We start from the raw sequence: 24,236 nt of genomic DNA, 5'->3' as shown, positions 1-24,236 counted from the left end.
GAGCCTACAATCGCAAAATTGCATTTCAATCTAATGACCAAGGTCTGCCAAGTTAGTTTAGTTATGCTTTTAATGTTAAAAGGTAGAATATTTTGAAGCCTTTCATGGCTTGTAATAAGTCCATCGTTATGGATTCATAATGAATTTTAGAGCCATTTAGGTGAGAAGGAAAGAAGTGTAATACTGAAGTATATTCTTGGGAAAAAACTTTGAAGCGGTCAGCCCACTTCAAAATTGTGAAGGAACCCTCTCCACTGGATTTCACGTGGCATTTCCGAATGAGGTATTCTTAATTTTTGCAAAATGTAGAGGCATGAAGTAAATTCAAAACGCTACATGTCTTGTAACAAGGGAGGGTTCTGCCTGCTTCAAAGTTGGACTAATACTCTTTTGGTCCAAGCTTCATTGTGCTTATATCTTGTTCCTTTTCTTTAATAAAATTGTTCGGTTTAGATTTAACAAATGTTCATTCAATTGGACATTATTATTGGTTTTGGATCCACAAATTCTATAGGTTGATTATTTGGTGAATTACCATATGAACAACCAACTTGATCGATGTATTCTGATAATTAGATTTACTTTTCATGATTGATTTTTTAACTATGGCCTTCATCGTTTTTTATGACGGGTAATGACAATTCCAAAGAATATCATATTCGTTCCATAATTCAAATTCTTTTTATTCCAATTTAGAAACGCGTCATTGAGTGAAGTGGGTAGAAATGTATTTCTTTTCCGTTAATTGGAAAAGCGTAAATGTTTCTTTACAAAGATTTCAAATCTTACCAAGGGTGGAGCTCAAATGGATTGCCAAATTGGCAAATCCAACACCACAGCCTCCTCTAGATTTCATGGAAAAACTCCCAAAAAAATTCAAAAAAGCAATTTTTTGGGCTTGATCCAATGTTTTGAAAACGAACAATTACTGAACACCCAAATTTAAAATTAAAATTCAACAGTAAAAATAATTTTTACATCCAAAAACATGGGATCATGTTTTCGGATGCCACAAAGTGAGCTCAATGACCCTTTGTAAGAATTCAAATCTTACAAAGTAAGGTTAAAGCTAAACTATTATAGGTCTATAAAAGCATTGTTTAAGCTTGCTTTGGTGGTTATGGTAGTTATATTAAAAATTAATATCTTCAGACATTGTAAAGGAATTAAGGGTTTGTCATCCAAAGTAATTGTAATTCAAAGTTTTTGGTCTGAGCAGTTTATTGCTTACCATCCATTTTTTTCGGTTTCTGTGTTGGGTGGGAAATGCTTCTCAAGTCTAATAGCTTGAATACGAGGAGTAGTCTGAACTGTAAAGAGCATCAGAATTGTAATCATAAGATAGTTGCTATGGTTAACACCACCCTTCAGAACCAGCAGCACAATTGGTGGCTCCGAGACGAAATTGTCCCATGGATGCGTGCAACCTGTAAATCTGTTTCATAATCTTGAATTCATGATGCATAACACCGCAACTGGCCAAATCTTTTAGCTTTTTCATCACACACCAAATATTGTTAATTATGGTTCTTTGAAGAGATGATGGTCTACTCTTCTCTATTTCAGAAAACAAGAGACCCAAGGAAATAGAATACCACAAGGGAGAAATTATGCAATAAGATAGGAATCACTAATATTTGGGAAAGTGATAAGAGAGTTTTACACAATTTCCAGAGGTTTTAGAATCCTTAACATAGAAAGACAGGAGGGGAGAGAGGTGGGCTTGTGCCCAAGCACACAATACATACCACGCACAAGTCTCTGACAATTTGTTTATATACACAAGAAGTGTGGGATTAACTAGGGACCATGACCTGAAGTTGATGTTCCTGCAGTTCGTGACTCCAAATATCTTTCCATCAGAAGCATGTAGGCACATACACATTGGAGAAGGTAGCAGAATCAAGAAGAGCAACAGTTGCTCTTTTCAGTGACTGGTTGCCCCCGCATTTGCACGGTCGCAGGTCGATTCGCATTCATTGCTGGTTGGCTTGCCATCCTACAAAAGAAAAAGAAAATGTCACCCGACTGAGTACGGTTTGGAGTTGATTATTGGGCTACTGTCACTTGGGAGATCATTCTGTCAGTCACTAAGCTGTTATAATTATAAAAATAAATAAATAAAATAAGGGGGGAGGGGGACCATAATTGCTTTGTGGGTGAAATTATGGATATCGTGTGCTACTGCCCAAATCCAAGAGAAGGAAAATAATACTAGAATCCATTTCATATCTAGTGATTGTTAGACATTGTAAACACCAATACGTGGAGCATGCCTAAAACGGGAATTTAGGAAGAACTCACTTATTCTTTATCTCAGCGGTCATGGTCATGAATGCCTGCTCCACGTTAGTCGCATTCTTGGCGCTTGTTTCCAAGAATGGGATTCCTATCTCATCCGCAAATGCCTTACGAGAAAGTGGGAAAAAAAATTAATAATAATAATAATGAAAAAGAAAGGGTAAAAGAACTGGGAAAAGAATGAGAGCCAAAATATGTTAACTGGGAGACTATTGTATATAAAAATTCTTTTTAACCATCAGAACAGATAGAAAGAATGAAAATGATCACCATCACAATGGCAGCATTAGTAACAATTCTACCTTAGCAGTTTCATAGGACACCACTTTATTGGCGGTCATGTCACATTTGTTTCCAACCAAAAGCTTGTTCACATTTTCACTCGCATAGCGATCAATCTCGTTCAACCATTGCTTGACATTGTTGAAGCTTTCTTGGTCCGTAACATCATACACAATCTAGCAAACAAGGCCAAGACATGCTCTGTAACATTTGTAGCTAGCATCAATGCAAAGGAGAAAGCTACGAAAAAATGAAAAGGCATAAACTTACGATAATGCCATGTGCTCCACGATAGTAGCTACTTGTAATTGTCCGGAAGCGTTCTTGTCCAGCAGTGTCCCACTAAGCAGAAGAAATAAGGTTTTGACCATCAAGGATGCACACAGATATTTGATTTCCGAAATGAAATTATTTGAATGCTTACAATTTGAAGTTTAATGGTCTTTCCATCCTGCTCAACTGTGCGAATTTTCTAGAGAGAAAAAGATAGAATAAAATAAAAAAAGATGACATAAACAAGGAGAAATTGGAACACCAACTCTTTTAACGCATTGAACTGTCAATATACTTACAAAATCAACACCAATGGTACTGATGTAACTCTCCAAATAAGAATCGTCCTACATAGCATAAATAATCACAATTTGAGCTTTTTATTTATAGGCTATTCGTCAGCAATGTATAGACCTCATGCAAGAGCATGAAGATAGCTCTTGTGGCTAACAAAACAAGTGCTCTCAGTTCTCTGAAATCATGAGCATGGGCATGATAAATTCAACCCACACTATATTCTGTGGGTTTTGCAAACCATGGGCATGGGCATGTCAAGAGAGAAGTATGGAAAAATAAATTGGGTGACTAAAAGAAAGAAAAAATGCCACCAAATCAGAACTAAAATGGGAGATGGAAAGATGAATCTTTACCGCAAATCTCAATAGAAGGCATGACTTGCCAACACCAGAATCTCCAATAAGCAAAAGCTTAAAAAGATAATCACTGCATAAAAAAATAACTCAGAATTTCCTTTTCCATGTTTGAATTCTTAACATGCAATATATTAAACATGGATGCATTTGAAGGTATATGGAACATAACAAACATCGACTAAAAAATAAATCCAAAATTAACCCTGCTTTGCTTTCTGATACACAAACTATATATCAAGAAATCTACCAAGGATGACATGTTGAAGCGACATTGGCTCATTAGAATTTAACTTCATAAAATAAACATTTGGGCCTTGGTTGATACACTAGCAATTTGCAAATCAAGAATTTTTGCAAATCTTTGTTTTACATTGATTACTGGACATACCAAGCAGGGCCTTAGTTTCACAAAAAACAACAACAAAGGAGTACATTGTATCTAATGAACTAGTTTGCATCAATTTCCATGTTGGAATGGTGGATCTAGAAGCAAGTCCAATATACATTCCAAGAAGATAATGTCTCCATCATAATCAACTAGAACATAGGCATATTGGAACAGCTAGCCGTTCTCTAATCCATAACATCACAAGTATATTTGAATAAAAGTACAGGCAATTCTACCATGTGTTGTTGAGAAAACCCACATATGTAAAGCATTTATTTTAATCAGTTTCTCTTCAACCTAGCTCTACAACATTCCCGTTGAGCATCTCTTACAAAAAGCCTACAACATGTTTCTATCATTTTAGCATGGAGAGGGTGATCTCCTCAATTGATTGAGGCATAAAAGCATTTCCATTTTAACATTATTTTATTCTCTCAACATCATTTGCCCCTTACTGCTGAATTATTCAACAATTTTTGAGACAATAAATCTTTTTAATATTGATGCTATCAGTAAAAACAATGCGTAAGGGGAAAACATGAAGCCATAAAATTTCAATAGACTAAATTCTGCACCTCCCTGATATTGAAACTTGCTCTTAGGTAGAATAGGGAAGGAAGCTCATTTGGGAATCACTGGAGTCAAATAGTGGAGTTCACTATTTAATTTCTTTGTTTCCCATTCATCATTCATTTAACCAAAAAAAAATGACCAATAACACACAAACTATAGCAAAAATCACGTATCATCATTACCAATGTATGAATATAATCAAGCTTTAACAAATTTATTTAGACTAAGTATTTGAATTACCCATTCAAAAATGTATTTATATTGATTAGAGAAAAATGCCTAAAGGAGAATAGTGAAAAATGCCTAAAAATGAATTTGTATTGATTAGCAAAAAATTTCCTAAAAGGAGAATTTAAAAAGAAAATGGAATAAAAATGAAAAGAAAGAAATGAGAATAGGACATAAATAGTGAAAGGCACATTAACCACTTAAAATACTAAACATCTGAGCCAAGAGAACTAACCCTACCACACCCCCATCAACCCACCCATAGATCTCATGGAACTAAGACAGAAAAACAAAGAGTTACATCCCCATTAAACAGAACTTCTTTTGACAATGTCAATAAGAAGTTACAACTCTGGTATCTTTATAAAGCTAAAGGGAGAAAGGGTAAGTTAACTTACAAACTAGTGTTGATTAGCGATCTTGTGCACATTATCACAAGGATTTACATGTGTTTTCCCTCTATTCTATATACAAGAGGATACAATTTCCCTCGTTATGACAAGCTTCTAAGGAATTTTTTTAGCATACAAATCACCACTACAATGCCCAACAACACCATGCAATGAAATCAAACAAAAAAAGGGATTTTTAATCTTTCTAATATTAAACTCCATCTTTCCTGAAGAAATCCATTAAGATAATTTGAGAATAAGCCTTGTTTCTAACCAGCCAAAAAGAAAATTACCCTTGAAAATCATCAAAAGTTCCCAAAATTAGCTCCAAAACTACACAAAAAAATAAACCACCCAATTGCAACAAACCACATCAAACCCTAAGCAATCCTCTTTTCATTTCAAAAACATACACGCACATGAAGAGCCATCAAGAAAATATATAATAAAGAAATTTTACAGTACAAGATCAAGATCCACAAAAAATAGATCCACTAGAATAATACCCTCTTTCTACACGAAATTAGACCGAAATAATTTGAAATTTCAAACGATAAACAAAACATCCAAGCAAAACAAAGCCTTATGAATGAAAAATCCACCAACAAAATAGGGAACTTACTATTCAGGATTCATGATGAAAAATTGTGAGAAAAATCAGATAAATCCCAACTTCAATTGATCAGTCGAGCTTCCAAAGCCCTAATTTCGATTAGTAAAAAACCAACAAAACAATTTAATAAAAAAAAAGGGCAATAGAGATCTCCTTCGAAATCAGAGAAATGAAACCAGAGAGAAATGTCGTAATTATATGGGGAGGAGGTTTCGGTTGCATTGAATGCTTCGTCACCAAAACACGAGGGAATTTCCACTCACCGTCTCTGGGCTCTGATATAACGCGAGCACATTTTATATGCCCAGGCGCATTAATGATATTTAGGGCCTCGTTGGTTAAGGACTTAAATTTGATGTGTTCCATTCCAACCATGGTTTGAAAACTCATTTTTACGTCTCGTCTCGTTCATGAACAAGACCAAGTCATTTTGGACAAGTTTTTCAATATGTTTAAGATGTCTCGTTCAACAATAAAAAATATAAACGTGAATTTTACATCTCGTTCGATACAATGACTTGTTTGTCCATTTCGTTACTGGGCAATATCGAGAGGACTCGAGCGATATGTCTCAATCTTGGTCTTGAACAAGTTTTGAAATTATGGTTCCAATAAGACTAAGATTTTTTGAAGTATTGATTTAGGTTATAGGCTAAGCCCCGCATCTTTAGTTCGATTCATGGAAAAAATTACTTAGGAAGGTTATAGGCTACGGGTAGAAAATCTTGAGAAGTATCCTATCCAAAGTTAAAGCCACCGTGAACTTAACTACGATTTGTTTGGGCAGGACTTAAATTTGATGCATTCCAATACGTTTAGGCCTTTTTGAGTATTGCTTTAGATTCTTAATAATTCGTAAGGATTGGATAATTGACCCCAATCGTAGGATCCAAATCCAATTTCACATTCAAAATTTGAAGAAATTTCATAAAATTGCATTTAAAAAATTCTCATATTTTATTAGATTAGGACATGGTTGCTCCAAAATTTCTCTCATAGCTAATTTATATTGGATACAATCAAATTCCCAATTTAGCATATGAAAATGGATCGCATTTTGAATTTGATTGACAATCATATCACACGTTTTGGTAAATATTTTAGATACCCATGAATTTTCAAACAAATGACATACTACATTGAACTCATTTCAACTAAACCGTTAGTATTTTCAGTTTATCTTAATTAAATTATTACATGACAACAAGAAGATGAAAAAAAAAATAACAATAATGGTAACAATAACAATAATAGCTTTTGATATAAAATTACAGAATAATCATATAAGACTTTGGATGATTTAAATGACCATAGAATTTCTTAGAAATTACTATAAAATGAATTTCTTACTAAAAATCCCTCTGATTTTTTCCTCCCAAAATCTCTGAAAATATCAGTTGAGAAACTCGCTCAACCAATTTATTGTTTGATAATTATAATGCGCTTGTATGGAGAATGAATTTAAGAATATAATCAGAGCTACAAAAAAATTTGCACAACAATGATTATCAAAATTTCATGGTGATAAAAGTTATAAATTGAAAACTTCCGTTAACAATGAGAAGCTGGTAATTTTCAGCTTCACATGATAACAATTCCAGCTTCCCACAAAGCAAGAAAAGCCTTCTTGCTTCTCTAACATGGAGAAGCACTTCCCACCACAGAAGCACGATGTCCTAATGTTTCCAAATGACACATAATCCACAAGATATAAGTATACAGAAGAAACAAATAAGTAACACCACCCAATGAAACCAATGTCAATAGTCTTTAAGTGAGTAAAATTTCTGAAATAAATAGTCTCAATGCCCTTATATCACTCTCAAAACTTTCTATAAGTTCCAGTGTCCTACCTAGGAAAAATAGAGGTTCTCTTAAAACAGAAATAGATCAATCGCTTTCTTCAATGACTTTTGTGCCTAATCCCTTAAGACCCTCTGCTGGGATTTCTGTGACAGTAACTAGTGAGTAAAGCTCTTCCTTGGCATCTTCGTCATCATTCCTCTTACGTGCAATGCGAACCCTGACCCTCCTTGGAATGCTTCGGATCCCTTTACTCCAGATGTGCTTGTTTAGCTTCACATCCACCCTCACATCCTTCGTTCCCATGGCCTTCTGAGCAAACTTCCTGATCTCTTTTATGGCCTTGGGAGCCTTCTTCTTGAAGGTGCTGTAGTTTATAAAAGTGGTCAGAAACAAACCATCATTTGCATCATTTTCCATGATGGAAAAAAAAAAGTATTTCACATGAGAAGTAGAAAATTATGTATTATCCTCGGTAATGTTTCAACATAGCATATGACTCGTGTTAATGCATGACATTTGCTCAGTATCAAGTAGTCATGAAAAGTGCAAAAGCAGTAACCAATATGAAATTATGTGACAAGGGTTTTTGGGCTTTATCAAGGGTTGATCTCTTCATACAAACCATTTAAGACTTTAATACCTTTTAAGTCATTGATGAGAGGGAATAGAGAATAGGTTTGAGTTGAAGTTGAAAGATATTAAGACAGTTATATCCACAGCTTACAACAATAATTTTTTTTAAAAAGCATGTTGGTTACATTATGCAGCAACATCATCATGACATGGGATGCATAACCTTCAAAAACTTTAGTTGCTACAATGAGTTGGTAGTGACTCAGGGTAAGATAGCTCTAGACTACTAATGCCAATGTTAGATATGCACTTCATCCAATAGAGTAAACTACAATCTGTTGTAACATGCTTTATGCAAATTACTACTCCATGATAACTCATGTCTTTTTCTGATAGATAAAAGACTAATTTTTTATTTTTTTGATAAGTATAAAGATTTTATAAATATCAAAAGAAGGATAGTACAAAGGGGGCCAAGAGAACCTCCATGAAAGAAAGCAAAAACAGGAAAGACAAAAACAAGATAAAAGACTAATTAATTAGCGGTAACATTTGAAGGAGTGAAGCACTCAGGGAAAAACTACAAAGACATGTGCAACACTTCCAAATTTCTATTTTGTTTCTTCATTATTGCAAAACATTGATTCACATTTATCATATATTATGAGTTTAACAGTCTCTCAGTTAAATTTTCTGTTACATAGCAGAATTCATTATCAATTTTTTTTAATATAAAAACAATCACTCTGTTATAAATTATTCAAAATATAATGCAGTATCCGCATATCCAAATTTTGAGGGTGTGCCAAATCTTCAGCACAGTACCCATGAAGGGCACTGACAGCCATATCTGGTACCCCGTATCCATGAAAAACAGAATAATATGAACAGCTCCCATAAATTATATCCTTCAGCCATATCTAGTAATTTTCAGGTGTTTCATCATTATTAGGTCTAAATGTCTAATACATTCAACCAGAAACAATAAAAACAAATCAAAATAAAATAAAATACCAAACTAGGTTCTGAGTTAATTAACCAAAGCAACTCCATTGTAAATACATCCCCTGCATGGAATGCATTAGCTGGCATAAGATTAAAATCTTTTCTGACTTATTCTAGTGGCTTTACAATGGTTTCCTCGCTCATGATTTTGTTCACTTTTCATTGTATTTAACAGCTACAACCTGCTTATGTGGGATAGCTTATGGTTATAAACAAAGTGAAAATCGGCTGAAATGGTTTGGGCATGTTTAACAAAGGCCAATTACAGATCCATTTAAATGAAGTATTCAAATTGTAAGTCCTAAAAGGAAGAGAGGAAGACGTCCAAAAACAAACATTGATGGAAACAATGAAAGCAGATAGGATTTCATTCATAATAACAAGAGACTTTGTGTTTGGAACAAGGCTTTGTCGGAATTAATAACAAATGCTCGAATGACATATTTATACAGATTGCAGACCAAAACAGTAGAAAATTCCCACATATCAGAAGCAACCACTAAACAAATTCATCTCATCGAAGACATATGTGGGGTTGTTCAAAAAGTGCCAAATAACTCAGGTATTCTATCAAGATTTTGTTAGGCTTAGAATACAAACAACAACAACAAAAAAAACACATTTAAGAGACCAAATCTTAGCTGTAAAAGAAAACACCAAGAAAATTCAATCTTTTATTGGCGAAAGAAGCGAAAAATGCTTACCAGCCATGAAGGCGCTTGTGAAGGTTGATTGTATACTCCCTAGTAACAACCTCCTCTTTCCTACCCTTCACTTTCTCCACCATTTTCACACCTGAATTTTAAACTTATTTTAGTACGATTTCTCAATAAAAATTGGAAATTTAGATCATCTTTGCACCATTTTTTTTTTCTGAATCATGAAATCAAACATAGATTCAAGGGAAATAGAAACATAATCGAGCTTAGAATAGAAGAAATTAAAACTTCAAAAACTGTCGCAGATCGAAATAATAAACAAACAGTATTGATTGAAAGATGGGTTTTACGTTATCGTAGCTTGTAAAAACCATTGAGATCAAACCTTAGATTCAGGAACCCTAAATGCGGAGAGAGTGAGTCGATTACCTTCTTACAGCAAGATCAGATGAGGAAGAGGAGGAAATGAGGAGCGAGGGCGTCACACAGAATATAGGTAGAAGCGGAAGAAAAACCCTAACCCTAACTAAGAAGTTAAAAAGAAGAGAGATGCTATTGGCACCCCAACTTTTACTTGTTGCATTCCAATTTCTTAAATTATTTATCGAGGACTCGAGGTGACTTGAATTCAAAACTCGTTGGATTTACCGAGTCAAATCGGACAATGTATAGTCAACTTCCCATGTCTACCGAGTCAACTTGTCAAACTTCCAATGTTTTCTCAAAATGAAAATTAAAAACCCCTTATCGTCTCTATGATCTTATTATCATAATTGTTAAGTGAAAAAGCCAATCTTGATTATAACGCATGGTTTTAAACTTGATTTCGCATCTTCTCTCATCAATGCCAGATATCAAATCGTCTCAGATGAGTTTTTCGATATGTTTGAGATGTCTCATTCCAAAATTTGAAAAAATGAATGTGAGGTCTTAAATCTCGTTCGAAAAATTGATTTGTCCGTCCGTCTTGTCCATGCTTGATATCGAGCGATACGTCTCAAACTCAGATGAGTTTTGAAACCAAGCTATAACGACCATTGGATAAAAAATGTCTAATATTATATAGTGATGTCTTATTTTGGTGGTGGCACTTCTTATAGATCTATTGTAGGTGTTCTTCGTTTTTTTTAATTTATCGTCTTCACTTAATTAGTAATCAACTTTGTCAATCCATGTATAATATCATGACGACTTATCCTCTTTCTGTCACACTAAGTTATATAGAGTTAACCGCATGTTGCATACACTATGAATTAGACGAATCAAATATTCTTAACCATATGAGGTACTACCACATATAAAAAACGTCTAAATTTGATCTAAATTTTAAAACTCAACTTGCCTTGAATTGAATGTACACCAAGTAAAGTTGAGTCGAGCGAAGTTGAAAGCTCATGAATCAAGTAGGAGTAAGATGGTATACCCTAGGTATCTCGAGCATTCGGCTATGATCTAGAAAGATACATGAATCTTATGCCAAAAAACTACGTAAGCTAAGACTTTTGGGAAAAGTTCAATAGGATGAACTTTTGGGAAGAGGTATCAAGGATTTTTAACAAGAGGTCCGACGTGGTAGGTACATCAGATGGGATGAAATTAACTTGCATTTGTCATACTCCTCTACATGGAAATATTAATAGAAAACAACTCAAACAGCTTTTTCTTTGACCTCTAGTGAAAAACCCATGATTTTTTTTCACATAAATATACAAGTCTTCATACTCTTGAACATCTTGGATAATTTTATTTTTAACCTATTCAACCTCTTTTAGAAACCCTTGATTTTCTACTAAAAATCAATCATTTTTAATTTAGCTTTTTGAAAAAACAATCTTGTTCTTGACATTTGAATGTTAAGAGAAGATGGAATCTTAAGGTTTAAGCCTGGGATAATAAATAATAAAAATAAACTCCCCCAAGAGATTGGACTAAGTTTGAGAGAGAATAAATTTACCTTAGAAGTTGAAAATTACTGATTTTAGGGAGAAAATCAATGGATTTTTGGTGAGGTTGAAGATGAGAGCATTTAGGTCTTTCTCTTATAGTAAGTAGTCTTCGATACTAGAACAAGATTAGTGAGGTAAATTATCAATTTGAAAACACGGATATCTCAATTATTCACCAAAATATACAGGGTATATCATCCATCTCTAAATTAAAGCAATTTTTTTTTTTTTCTTAAACACAACCCGAAGTGACTCTTAGAAGGGAATGGGTTTGATCCAACAGCTTCGAATAATATAGATTGTGCAAAGCCACACATGCATGCCACATAAATATTTGAATCCACCTCGGTTTTCTCTTACACACTAATGTAAATTATTTAAATGATCCCATCTTTAATTTCAAGCAAAAAAAAATCAAGACTTTTTTTCTTAAAACAAGTCACCTTTCATATATACTTTATTTAAGAATAGTAATAATCTGACTACCTCACGTGGCAAACTTAATTGACTACCCTAACGTGACAAGTTCGAGAGCCATAGATCTGCACTCCTCGAGATACAAAACTGCACTTTCCCATAAAAAAAAGTGTATCTCAAGGAGCACAGATCTACGATTCCCAAACTAGTCGCATCAGGTAGTCGATTGAGTATGCCACGTGGGGTAGTTAAATTATCACGATTCTTTATTTAATTTATTTAACTTTTTCTCAAATCCATTATTTTCAACTTCTCCAAAAACCTTAAAAAAGAAAGAAATCATTTATCAAGCTCTTCAGCTCTTATGATAAATTATTTTTATCTTTTCAACTTTATTATATTCAGTCCGTCTTTTTTATCCTTTGTAGAAATTTCTTATAATTTTTTTTTCTCAAAAGTTTGTTGTTATATATTTTCTAAAAAATATCCAATCTTACGTTAAGGTATAAAGATTGAAGAAGATAGAATCTTGGGTTGAAGATGAAAAATCGAAGGATGAAGATGATTGATTTGAAAGAAGAAAAAAGCAATAGATAAGCGTATTCCAATCGTTTTCTAATATCTCCCAAAATGTGGAGTGATCATTTTAAAGACTTACATGACACATATCCATGACTTCTCATAACTAGTATGAGATTAACAATTCAAATAATTGATCTCAATACTTTGAATCATTGATATTGAGAATTCATGTTCAAATGTTGAGGGCGACAATTATAACCCTTATTTTCAAAAATTGTAAAATGCCAATCACGATCATTGAACCAAAAGTTGATCTCAATAATTTGAATGGTTGATCTTTGAAAGTTTGAATAGCTAATCTCAACAATTGGAAGGGGTGAGGGGAATTAAAATAGATTTTTCTTTTACTAATAACAGTACTATCAAGATACTGTCCTTCTCAGGGTTTATTAGTTAATTTTTCCCTTCATTCAAACCATGCACTTCAATACAGCCAGGTGTAAGTTCAATAAAAAGTAAGGGTCTGTTTGTTAGGATTTATTCTCGACGGCTTTGTGGACTTTGAGCCGAAAAAACACAATGTTGGTAATGGCTTATGCTTCAACATCTTTTGCAGGATGTCCAAAATTATGTTTTTGAGAAGTATTGTTGGAACTACTTTCACGTGAGAGCTATTATGAGAAGCCAACACTGAAAATTGTATGGGGGTGAACCCTTCATTCTACTTAACTCACCGATTAAACAACATAATCAATTCGATCTCTATCTACTATTTTTTTTTTTGTAGCAAACAAGATTCTCTTGAACGCAACTTCCCAAACTTTGAATTTTTGCTTCTCTTAGACACAAAGATTCTGAAGCAAAAGCTGTAATTTATAACAAACAGGCCCTAAATCTGATCGATCAGGTTTTCAAGATTCTTTTAGAGATATTTTATTGCCATGCCAACTTTTGCTAACGCCACCCCAATTCATATGTAAATCATCAAATAATTATACACGTGCATCTTAGGGTGGCGTTAGCAAAAGTTGGTGACAGTAAAAGCTCTCTACTTTACTTTTAACAGAAAGAGTAAAGAAAGGAATTCCTAGGGATTAGTTATGAAATTTTACAAATTCGTTTTTATAAAGCATATAATTAATTTGCATGGAGCACACATTGACACGTGGTAATAGAGGTGCACACTGGATCAGGTAAATCCGAGAACCGAACCAATCCGAAGTCTTTTGGATTTGATTAGTTCGGATTGAGCATGGTTTAGTTCGGGTATGGATTGTAAAAAAAAATCGATTGATTTGATTCGATTCCGGATTAGGAGTATAATAGAACTGAACCAATCCGAGAACCAAACCAAATTTTATATTTATTATAATATATATTTATTTAAAAATAAAATATTAACTTAAACCACAAAAGGTAAAAACATTCAAACAATACTCAAAGTTTCAACTCCCTTTCTTAGTTTATTTCATTTATTATCTTTTCTTTAAGTTCTTTGAAGAAAACTTAGTCGTTCGTTTTCTCTCACCTTGTCACTCGCCACCTGCCTTAGTTTCTTTCATCAATTTTTTAATGTTTTCATAATTTTTATTTTTGATGTGTTATATGTGATGTTTTGTTTAATATTTATTTTACTTAGTTTAAATTTTAATTATTTTAATTTTATTATTGAAAATAATAAGTATGAGAATCTAGAATCAATCCAAACTAAGGTTGATTTGGATTGATCTGATTCCAAATTTGTAGAATCAATCATATTTGATTCGATTCCGATTTTAACATAAATCCAAACCATGCGCACCCCTTTTCACAGAATACGTTTATCAATTCTTTGTTTTCTTCCCATTTATTCCAAGCCACGCGCACCCCTTTTCACAGAGTACGTTTATCAAATTTCTTTGTTTTCTTCCCATTTATTTCAAGTGTAAATGCTGAGAAAGTTTTGTTCCTCTATTGGAACACAAAGGTTTGCTGATAGCCCGTAAAGGAGGCCACGTGTCGTACTGCTACACCCAGTGGCCATATTAATCTTCCACTCAGTAGTTCTTGGAGTGAACCCCTTCTAATCGACGGTAAGGATCACTAATCAAGATGAATTTTTTGAAGGATCCCATCTCGTTACAAGACACGTTGTATTTTGAATTTATTTCACTTTTTTTTATTGTAAAAAAATTTAAAACACTTCTAAAATGCCACGTGTAATTTAATAGAGAGGGTTTCTTCGAAATTTTGAAGCACGCTACCCATTGAGAGATTTTTCCCATGGTACCTACCACCACTCCATACATTTAAATCCAATAAAACAAGGCCCTTGACTAAGGCCACGTCACGACAAAAAAAAGTTTGCATAAAATATTGGGGGCACTGTGAAAATATTTTATATATCTCATATTTTCATAACCCCTGACATTGGACTTCACTAATTAAGGTGACCAAAATACCCTCATTTTCAACCTTTAGCAAAATGAAAGTCCATCATCTTAAACCTATGTAAGACGAGTTGTGATTTTTTGAAAACATCCCCCCCTCCCCCCCATTACATGGGCGAGAATCATAATTTTTCCTGAGATACACAATTGCACATCTCCATAAATTTGTGCAATTATGTATCTCGAGAAAATCTATGATTCTACCACATGCTACGTTAGGAGCGTTCAGCTCACAATATTAAGCTCACAAAACTTTTGTTTTATGTGGGTTAAATTTTTTGAATTGAATTAATTTTTTGTAAGGATGATTTCTATGATAAAGGCATCATTCTCATAAAAAATCAATCAAATCTGAAACTTCTAAGTCCATCAAACAACTAAGAGGGCTAATAATCTTAGTGCATTCCTATTTCTTACTCAAACAACTATAATTTTCAAATTTTCCAAAACAAACTATCTTATTGTTGAGGGTTAAAGATTAAGGTTGAAGACATGGGTAAAAATTGTTTGAATAGTCGTAGATAATGAGAGATGTTGAAGGTGAGAGTAATTGAGACACTTATAAAAATATTGTACTAAGGTCAAGGTGGGGGACATAGGTTTGAAAATATACTGAGTATTTCAAATATTCATCATAATTAGTAGGTGTACTTTAAATCACTCAAATTTTCTTCACATATAAACTAAATTAAAGATTTTCTAAAATTAATCATCTTTAATCTCTTGAATAAGATGACAATGTTTACAAGGATAATGATGATGGCGATGACAATGAGGGTATTACAGTCACTTTTCATTTGTTTATAAGAGAAGAACGAGGTCAAGAGATCATCCGTTTGAAAAAGAAAAAAAAAATTAAAAAAGGGGGTAAAATATTTTAATAAAACATGGAGGGATGAATGAATAAAGTTCGTCGGGAACAAGAAAGAAACGTAACATGTGAAAGCACTCACCGTTAAATATCGCACGGCTGACGCAATTGTCAACATTAAAGGAAGCATTTTGGTATCTTAATAAACATAGAAAGTTTGATGTCATCATTTGAAGATGCATTTTGACACCAATAAATTGGTTCGTTATCTCATGATTTTGTAGAAATTTTTATTAAGTTACGAGAAAGAAATCATCAGTGAAATTTAAAAATTATGTTTTAATTTTAAAAAGAATCATGATAATTTGACTATTCCACGTGGCAAATTCAATCGACTATCTTGATGTGACAAGTTCGAGAATCGTAGATCTGCATTCCTTGGGATATACTATTGTATTTTTCCCTAAAAAGTGTATCTCAATGGAAATATGTTTTCCGAAGAGCATAGATCTATGATTTCCGAACTTGCCACGTTAGATAATCGATTGAGTATGCCATGTGGAGTAGTTAAATTATCACAATTTATCACGATTTTTAGAAAAATATCACATACGATTTAAAAACTTGACATATTGACTTTCTTATTTGAGTCATCTCGATGAGTTATGGAGATGTACATTTAAAGAATAATGATGAGTGCACGTGGTTTTGCTACACTGTTGGGTACACGACTGAAGTGGCAAGGGCATAAAACTACACATTTTTTTCTTATATATCCTGATGAAAAAGATATATAGTAATGTGCCCTTGTCACGTTAGTCGCGTACATTTATCACGACTCATATTTAAAGTAATTTCAACCGACATCTCTGAAATTTGACTTCTCCTTTGAATTAATTTGAAATTCAACCAATCATCCGTCTAAATCTCTAAATCAAGGATTGAATGTAAAAAGATATTAAAAATAAATAAGAAACAAAAATTAAATTTAAAATCTGTTTATGAAAGGATAAAGTCAAAATAATATTTATATAAAAAAGTGTGGACAAAATAAATATTACAAATGATGAACAATGAAATACACACAGAATCTAGTGTCTCTAAATTTAAATACATGAATAATGGAGATTTAGAGACGGAATGGAGTTGCAATTATAAGGCATTCTTGGAGGGCATCAATCTATTGTTTTTGAGGGAAATATATACGTTTGTGCAACCCTTTACATCGGATTTGATGCGAATAACTCACATCAAAACTTTCGACAGTTTTCGTACTCCTGAAGGCATGTGCATTCACAAAAAAAAAAAAAAAAAATGGTCCCATTGTGTGAGGGAAAATGCTGCAATGATAAGGGGAATTAAGTGCTATCTTTCAACTCTCCATTTCTTAGCTGTTAAGTTTCTGACACAATATATAATAGCAGAGAAAGGCGAAGAGAGTTAAAATACATAAGTGAGTGAGGCAGAGATTTACAGAGGAGGAGAAGGAGAAGGAGAAGATGGAGGAAGAGAGGATGAATCTAACAATTACAGAGGAGGATGAGAACATTGAAGTTTCTCAAAATCAAAAGAAATCCAAAGAAAAGGTTCCAATCGAAAAGGGTGGACTCAAAACCATGCCCTTTATCATAGGTGATTTCACTAATCCTTCTTCTTTCATGACTAATTTCTGATTTTTTTTTTCAGTGATTATTAGGGTTTATGAAATCGTCTCATGGTTTTGATTTTGAATTTTTTTTTTTAAACAGTGAATGAATCATTTGAAAAAATTGCAAGTTATGGGATTATTCCGAATATGATCCTATACGTGATGAATGGGTACCACTTGAGTGCGGTCACAGGTGGCAGTATTATATCGTTGTGGTCGGCTTTATCGAATTTCTTGGCTATATTTGGTGCTTTTATCTCGGATTCTTATTTGGGTCGATTTCGAGTAATCGCGTTGGGATCCTTCGCTAGTCTTCTTGTAAGTGTAATTTTAGGTTTATTTGATCTTGACCTATTAATAATTTTAATTTTTTTGTTTTAAACTATCGAATCGGTTTTAGTGTTATTTGAAGCAGTGTTTTTAACCCCTAATGCCTGGTGTGATTCAGGAACTATGGGGGGGAGGAGGGTTTGGGGGGAATGGTTGTGGTGTGTGTGTGTGTGTGTATGTAATTGCAAAATTTGGTATATATGCATGGAAGTTTTTGGGTCCAGCTCATAATATCCGATTTCTTGATTATCAAATACAAATGTTATTCTACTTGTAATGTGCCATGACACTACATTTTTGTTTCGACACAGGGGATGTCTCTATTATGGTTAACAGCCATGGTTCCACAGGCTAAGCCTCCCCCCTGTGACTCATCCTCAACTATCTGCCAATCCCCTACACCAGCTCAACTGGCTCTCCTGCTCTTTTCTTTTGGATTCATATCGATTGGGTCTGGCTGCATTAGGCCTTGTTCCATAGCCTTTGGTGCAGATCAATTGGTAAAAAAAGACAACCCCAAAAACGAGAGGATTGTAGACAGCTACTTCAACTGGTACTATGCTTCCATCGGAGTTTCAACCATCCTTTCATTTACTGTTATTATATATATTCAAGATAATCTGGGATGGAAAGTTGGCTTTGGAGTTCCTGCTGTTCTCATGTTCTTATCTGTTGTTTTCTTCCTGGTGGGTTCTTCATTCTATGTCCATGCGAAGGTTGAGAGTAGCATATTAACCAAATTTGCTCAAGTGTTTGTGGCGGCCTTTAAAAAGAGGCATCTTTCCCTTCCACTGGATAACTCGTATGAATTTTACTATCACAACAAGGACTCAAGGCTCGTCGCACCTTCGGACAAACTAAGGTACCACCACAACCAATATTCTCACTGTCACGACTGTTTTTATTACCGTAACCCACATTTTTGTTGCTCTTTCCAGGTGTTTAAATAAAGCTTGCATCATTAGAAATCCTGAAGTAGACTTAAACTTTGATGGGTCGGCTTCAAACCCATGGGAACTTTGCACTGTTGATCAAGTAGAAGTGCTTAAATCACTAATCAGAATCATCCCCATTTGGTCTACTGGTATCTTCATCAATCTGACCATGGGCCCATCCACAACAGTAATCCAAGCAAATACCATGGATAGGCATATCACTTCTACCTTTCAATTCCCGGCAGGTTCCTTTACCTTGTTCACCATTGTCACTTTAACGATATGGGTGGCCTTCTATGACCGTGTAGTCATTCCTCTATTGGCAAAGCACACAGGACGATCACGTGGGATTAACCCTATGCAACGCATGGGTATCGGATTAGTAATCTCATGCATTGCTATGGTAGTGGCAGCAATAGTGGAGAGAATTAGGAGGAGAATCGCGATACAAGAAGGATTTTTGGAGAATCCAGATGCAGTGGTGAACATGTCAGCTATGTGGTTAGTGCCACAATTTGTCTTGTCTGGCTTTGCCGAGGCTTTTAACGCAATTGGGCAAATAGAGTTCTATTACAGTAAGATTCCCAAGAGCATGTCTAGCATCGCAGTGGGTATTTTAACACTAGGGATGGCTGTTTCGGGTTTAGTGGGGAGTCTTGTTATAAACATTGTGGGTAATGTTACAGGGAGTGGAGGGAAGGTGAGCTGGTTGGCCAATAATCCTAACGAGGGTCACTATGACTATTACTACTGGCTTCTTTTTGTCCTTGGTGTACTCAATTTTCTTTATTTTCTTGTTTGCTGTTGGTCTTATGGACCTTTTGAAGAAGGAAGTAGGGTTTCAGGTGATGGGGAAGATCTGAAAGAGGGTCTGTTGTCAAAGCCTAGGGAGCTTCCTAGCTCTTCTTCAGTTTGATTTCTCTACCCTTCGTTGGTTTGAATGTTTGGTGACTTAGGACCAAGACAAGAAAGTGTTACTGAACTTTTAGTGATGTTTTATGTATTTTCCCTTTTAAAGTGTTTCTGAAGAACTTTATGAGAAATGTTGTTTGTAGTAATTTTAGTTAGAGAGTTTATGAAAAATGTTGTTTGTAGTAATTTTTTTTTTTTTGATAAGTAGCATTATATTCATATAAAAAAACATTACTAGGCAAGTCGAGATGACCAGCCTAGTAAGACCTTACAAACAGACGCTACTCACAAGAAATACAAGGCAATCCATCCTAGTTATAAATAAAATTCTCGAAGAAGATCCCCCTAAATTCTCTAAAAACTTTGGACCAACAAAACAAAAGGTTTAAAATGGAAATAATCATTTCTGTACCATCTTTTTAATTCCCCTAAAAGGTACTGCCATATCTCTCCCACCACACCCCTTAACATATTGCAAATGGTGTAATACTCCATAGCAACCTCTTCATGCCACCAAATGAAAATCCACTCGACGACTAACACATGAAAATGTCCTCCATTGTTTTGGGCAAGCAAGTTAATAACTTAAAGAAATGCGCCCAAATTTCTTACGTGAATTTGCAATGAAGGAGAAGGTGATCCGAAGATTCTCCATTATCTATACATAGAGCGCAATAGCTTGCCCCATACCACCCACGTCGTATAAAAAAAATCCGCCGTTTGAATCCTTCCTAAAAAAGTTATCCATATGAAGAAGGCAACTCTACTTGGCACCTTTGGGCCCCAAATTGAGGCATAAGGGAAGGAGTTATCACCATCATTACACAAGGAATGGTAAAAAGAACATACCAAAAACCTACCATCCTTGTTTGCCATCCACACTCTCTCATCCTCCCGTCCCTTGCGGAGTTCAAAACACGAAGCTACATCAATTACTCTACTAACCTCTACCAATTCCAAGCCGTCAAAACCCCTTTTAAGTCCAAAGTCCCAAGCCCATTCGTTACCTACCAATCTTCGGAAAGCTGCAACAGGGAACCCCTTTTTTGTGGATATGGAATACAAAGAAGGAAACACCTCCATAAGGGGTTGATTACTGCACCAAATATCCTCCAAAAATCTTACTTTGTTCCTTTAACTCACTTTGAATTTAAGTCTTGACTTGATTAGAAAAATGGTCTTCATGATGCCTTTCCACATCCCACAACCGTGCGGGTGTCTAGTTGAGCCGTTCTCCCACCCCGTTCGCCTAGCCCCGTATTTTCCTTTTATGACTTGTCTCCACAAGCTATTGTTATCAGATCCAAACTTCAATAACCACTTCCCCTTCAAAGCTAGATTCATTGTCCCGAGTCTTCTAATCTCGAGGCCACCCTTTTTCTTATTTGAGCAAACATGTTTCCAATTAACTAAATGATGTTTTTTATCTCCATCTCTGCCATGCCATAAGAAGTTACGAAACAACTTATCTAGCCTTACTTTCACATTGCGGGGCAAAGTCAACACAGATAGAAAGTAAACGAGAATACTAGATATGACACTTTTAATTAAAGTCAACTTGCCCCCTTTGGAAAGATAATTTGCTTGCCAAATCACGAGTTTTCTTTTGATTCTCTCTACTATCGACTCATAAATTGATACCATCCTGTATGGGGCTCCCAACGAAATCCCCAAATAAAAGGATAGCAGACTATCCACTTGCCATCCCAACGAGGCCGCAAGTAAGAAAACACATCTGACCCTGCCGACCGAAAGTACTTTTCTTTTCCTCATATTAACTGGGATGCTTGACACTGCTTCGAAGCAACATAACAGTCCACCTAATCATCTTGTCTGCTCCATGGAATTGTCTAAGAAGACTAGTGTATCATCTGCAAATTGAAGGTGGGAAATAGTGATGTTGCCTGCTTCTACTAAAAATCTCGTGAAAAGGCCATTCGCCACACTCTCTCCATCATCTTCCCAAGTGATTTTGCCACAATGATAAACAAAAAAGGAGATAGAGGATCCTCTTGCCTGAGACCTCTAGTGCTCCGAAAGAAGTCGCGGGGTGTCTCATTCACCAAAATCGAGAAGGATAGGGAAGACACACACATCATAATCCAGGAGATCCATCTTTCACCAAAGTCTATTCTCCCTAACATGTATTTCAAAAATTGTCAGTTGACGTGATCATAAACTTTCTCAAGATCTACCTTGCAAACCACCTCCACTTTATCTGACTTCAATTTAGAGTTAATACATTCGTTTGCTATTAAAATCCTATCCAAAATCTGTCTTCCTTTAATGAACACACTCTGATTATAACCTGTCAATCCTTGAATGATGCCTTTTAATCTTTTAGTAAGGATGCTTGTGATGATTTTGTAACTAATGTTCACCAAACTGATGGGCCTCAGATCATTGATGTTTACTATCCCCACCACTTTAGGGATTAAAGTGATGAAGGTACAATTAGATCTGGGGTCAAGCACTCTGTCTCTGAAAAACTCCTCTATGACTGCGATGAAGTCTTTCTTGGTAGTCTCCCAACATGTTTTGTAAAATTCTATAGGAAATTTGTCCGGCCCAGGTGCGTTGTCACTCTCCATGCTTGAGATGACCTCCCAAATCTTCTCTTCTTCAAACGGTCTTTCCAACCAATCGCGTTGTAGCTCGGTGACTCTATCAAACTGCAATAAATCTAGTTTTTGTTTGATACAATTGTCATCGAAGTACAACTTTGAGTAAAAGTCTATAATTCCTTTAGCAACTGCCTCCTCCCCTTCCATCCATTCTCCGTTCACCTTTATTTTTGTAATGCGATTGTTTTTATTACGGACATTAGACATACTATGGAAGAACTTTGTATTTTCGTCCCCTTCTTTGAGCATTCTGGCTCTTGATTTCTGCTTTCAAGAAGTTGATTGAGATAAGAAGCTATGGAGAGCTATTACCTCTTTTTCAAATAAAGGGTGTTCATAAAATTTTCTAGAGCTATGTGTGTTCATAATATTTCTAATCTCTTATTACAAAAACCGTTCCCATTCTTCAAAGTGAAATCTCTTAATTATTGATGGGTACTTTTTAGCTTTCTACGCTACAGTTCTACTACTACCATGTTATGAAATACTAGAAGGAGGTGTGCAACCACACATGTATCATAAGGGTCTATTTGTAACGTAAAATATTAAACAAAAGTCATTCTTTTAAAGATTATAATGTAAAAGCATAATTTTATAATTTTAAAAACTAATTAATGTGATTATAGCAATGTGGGATTGCAATTTTCTTGATTTTTTTAAATACCAAAATGTCCTTGATTATATTAAATTTAAACGTAAAAGTGAGAGTAAGGAGTTTTCTCTTAACATTTTGTGTTTAGATGGGATAGTTTGTGTAACTCTTAGTTTTGCTTATGTTTTTTTTTTTTGGTTTTTCTCGTTTTCTTTGTTTTTTCTTGTTTGGACATTATCTCGGCCCTTTTTGTATTTTCATCTCTTTTGATATTTATAAAAATTTTATACTTATAAAAAGAAAAACAAGCATTTCTTGGATCGAAATTTTGGTTTCTAACCACTTCTACTCCGCCTTCCCTCATTATAATGGTAAAGAAGATATGGTCTATAATTAACAACATTCTCATAAGGCTAGGCAGGTGAATTGTACCTCTTTCATTAGCAATCTCTATGTATTCCTATTTATTACTCGAGTAATGATTTTCTAATGTTCCCTTTGACACATGCCCCCATTATAGAATTGTAGATCATTTGCATTGGATATGCATAGCCATATATTATTTTCTTGTGTATCCTGAGGCAAGTGATCTATGGTTCTTTGATGGAGGGTGTATGAGGGCATGTGTCAGAGGGGGGTGTCCTATTATCACAATTCTTATTACTCACGTAATTAGATTTTCAATTTTTTTGAATGTTTCTCTAAGATTAGGGTTAAATTTTGAGTCCGACTAGCCTTATTGAGATAGTGAGGAAAAAAGGCTTACTAACTCTCATCCACCAAAAAAAGACCTTGAGATTCATTCTCTCTCTCTCTCTCACACACTATTTTAGTAAGGAAAGGGTTTCTCTTAATAATTTTAGGACAATTATTGCAAAGACCTATGTTTTGAAAATATGTACCAAAAAGTCCCTTCTAAAAAAATATGGACTCTTTAGTACTCTTTTTTATCAAATATTAAACTTTTGAAGAGAAAATAATATAATTACCCATTTAATGATTTTTAGGTTTAAATAAACGTGTTTATTTGAGAATATTTGAGGTACTCCTATCTTTTAAAATTAAATCAAGCCCCTTAACTATGACCATATCTTATTGAACATTGAAAACAAAATATAAAAAAATCCTTGTTTTCTCTTTTGAAAACTTTTAATCTTTAACTCACATAGATGATGATGAAGATCTGTATGGTCATCATCATCATCAAACTAATTTGATTTGCGTATGTTAGTTGTATTAGAATATATATAAATAATTTTCAATAATTAAAATATAATTTTAAAACTCAACTTAAATGTTCATCAAATTGATTCAACTCAAAAAT

General features: G+C 34.4%; 3 protein-coding genes across 3 annotated transcripts; 1 reads left to right on the top strand and 2 right to left on the bottom strand.

The window, feature by feature from the left end:
- Positions 1-1,608: 1,608 nt before the first annotated feature.
- On the bottom strand, positions 1,609-5,968 carry LOC147412150 (ras-related protein RIC1-like). Its single transcript, XM_086456940.1, has 8 exons — positions 5,713-5,968; positions 3,507-3,579; positions 3,156-3,203; positions 3,008-3,055; positions 2,854-2,925; positions 2,604-2,759; positions 2,305-2,408; positions 1,609-1,999 (listed from the first exon to the last, which is right to left on the bottom strand). The coding sequence occupies exons 1-8, from the start codon at positions 5,724-5,726 to the stop codon at positions 1,903-1,905; spliced, it is 612 nt and encodes a 203-aa protein (XP_086313066.1). The 5' UTR covers positions 5,727-5,968; the 3' UTR covers positions 1,609-1,902.
- Positions 5,969-7,452: 1,484 nt separating this feature from the next.
- Positions 7,453-10,309, bottom strand: LOC147412149 (large ribosomal subunit protein eL31-like). Its single transcript, XM_086456877.1, has 3 exons — positions 10,176-10,309; positions 9,792-9,882; positions 7,453-7,873 (listed from the first exon to the last, which is right to left on the bottom strand). Exons 2-3 carry the CDS (start codon positions 9,872-9,874, stop codon positions 7,594-7,596), a joined length of 363 nt encoding a protein of 120 aa, XP_086313003.1. The 5' UTR covers positions 9,875-9,882; positions 10,176-10,309; the 3' UTR covers positions 7,453-7,593.
- Positions 10,310-17,235: 6,926 nt separating this feature from the next.
- On the top strand, positions 17,236-19,882 carry LOC147412148 (protein NRT1/ PTR FAMILY 1.1-like). Its single transcript, XM_086456866.1, has 4 exons — positions 17,236-17,503; positions 17,620-17,837; positions 18,161-18,711; positions 18,788-19,882. The coding sequence occupies exons 1-4, from the start codon at positions 17,371-17,373 to the stop codon at positions 19,698-19,700; spliced, it is 1,815 nt and encodes a 604-aa protein (XP_086312992.1). The 5' UTR covers positions 17,236-17,370; the 3' UTR covers positions 19,701-19,882.
- The last annotated feature ends 4,354 nt before the right edge of the window (positions 19,883-24,236 follow it).

Source organism: Akebia trifoliata, chromosome 1 (genome assembly GCF_017979445.1).
Source record: "Akebia trifoliata isolate Shusen 1 chromosome 1, ASM1797944v1, whole genome shotgun sequence".
In the NCBI taxonomy this organism is placed as follows: Eukaryota; Viridiplantae; Streptophyta; class Magnoliopsida; order Ranunculales; family Lardizabalaceae; genus Akebia; species Akebia trifoliata.
The sequence above is the reverse complement of the archived record's forward strand: the minus strand, read 5'-3'. Positions and strand labels throughout refer to the sequence as shown.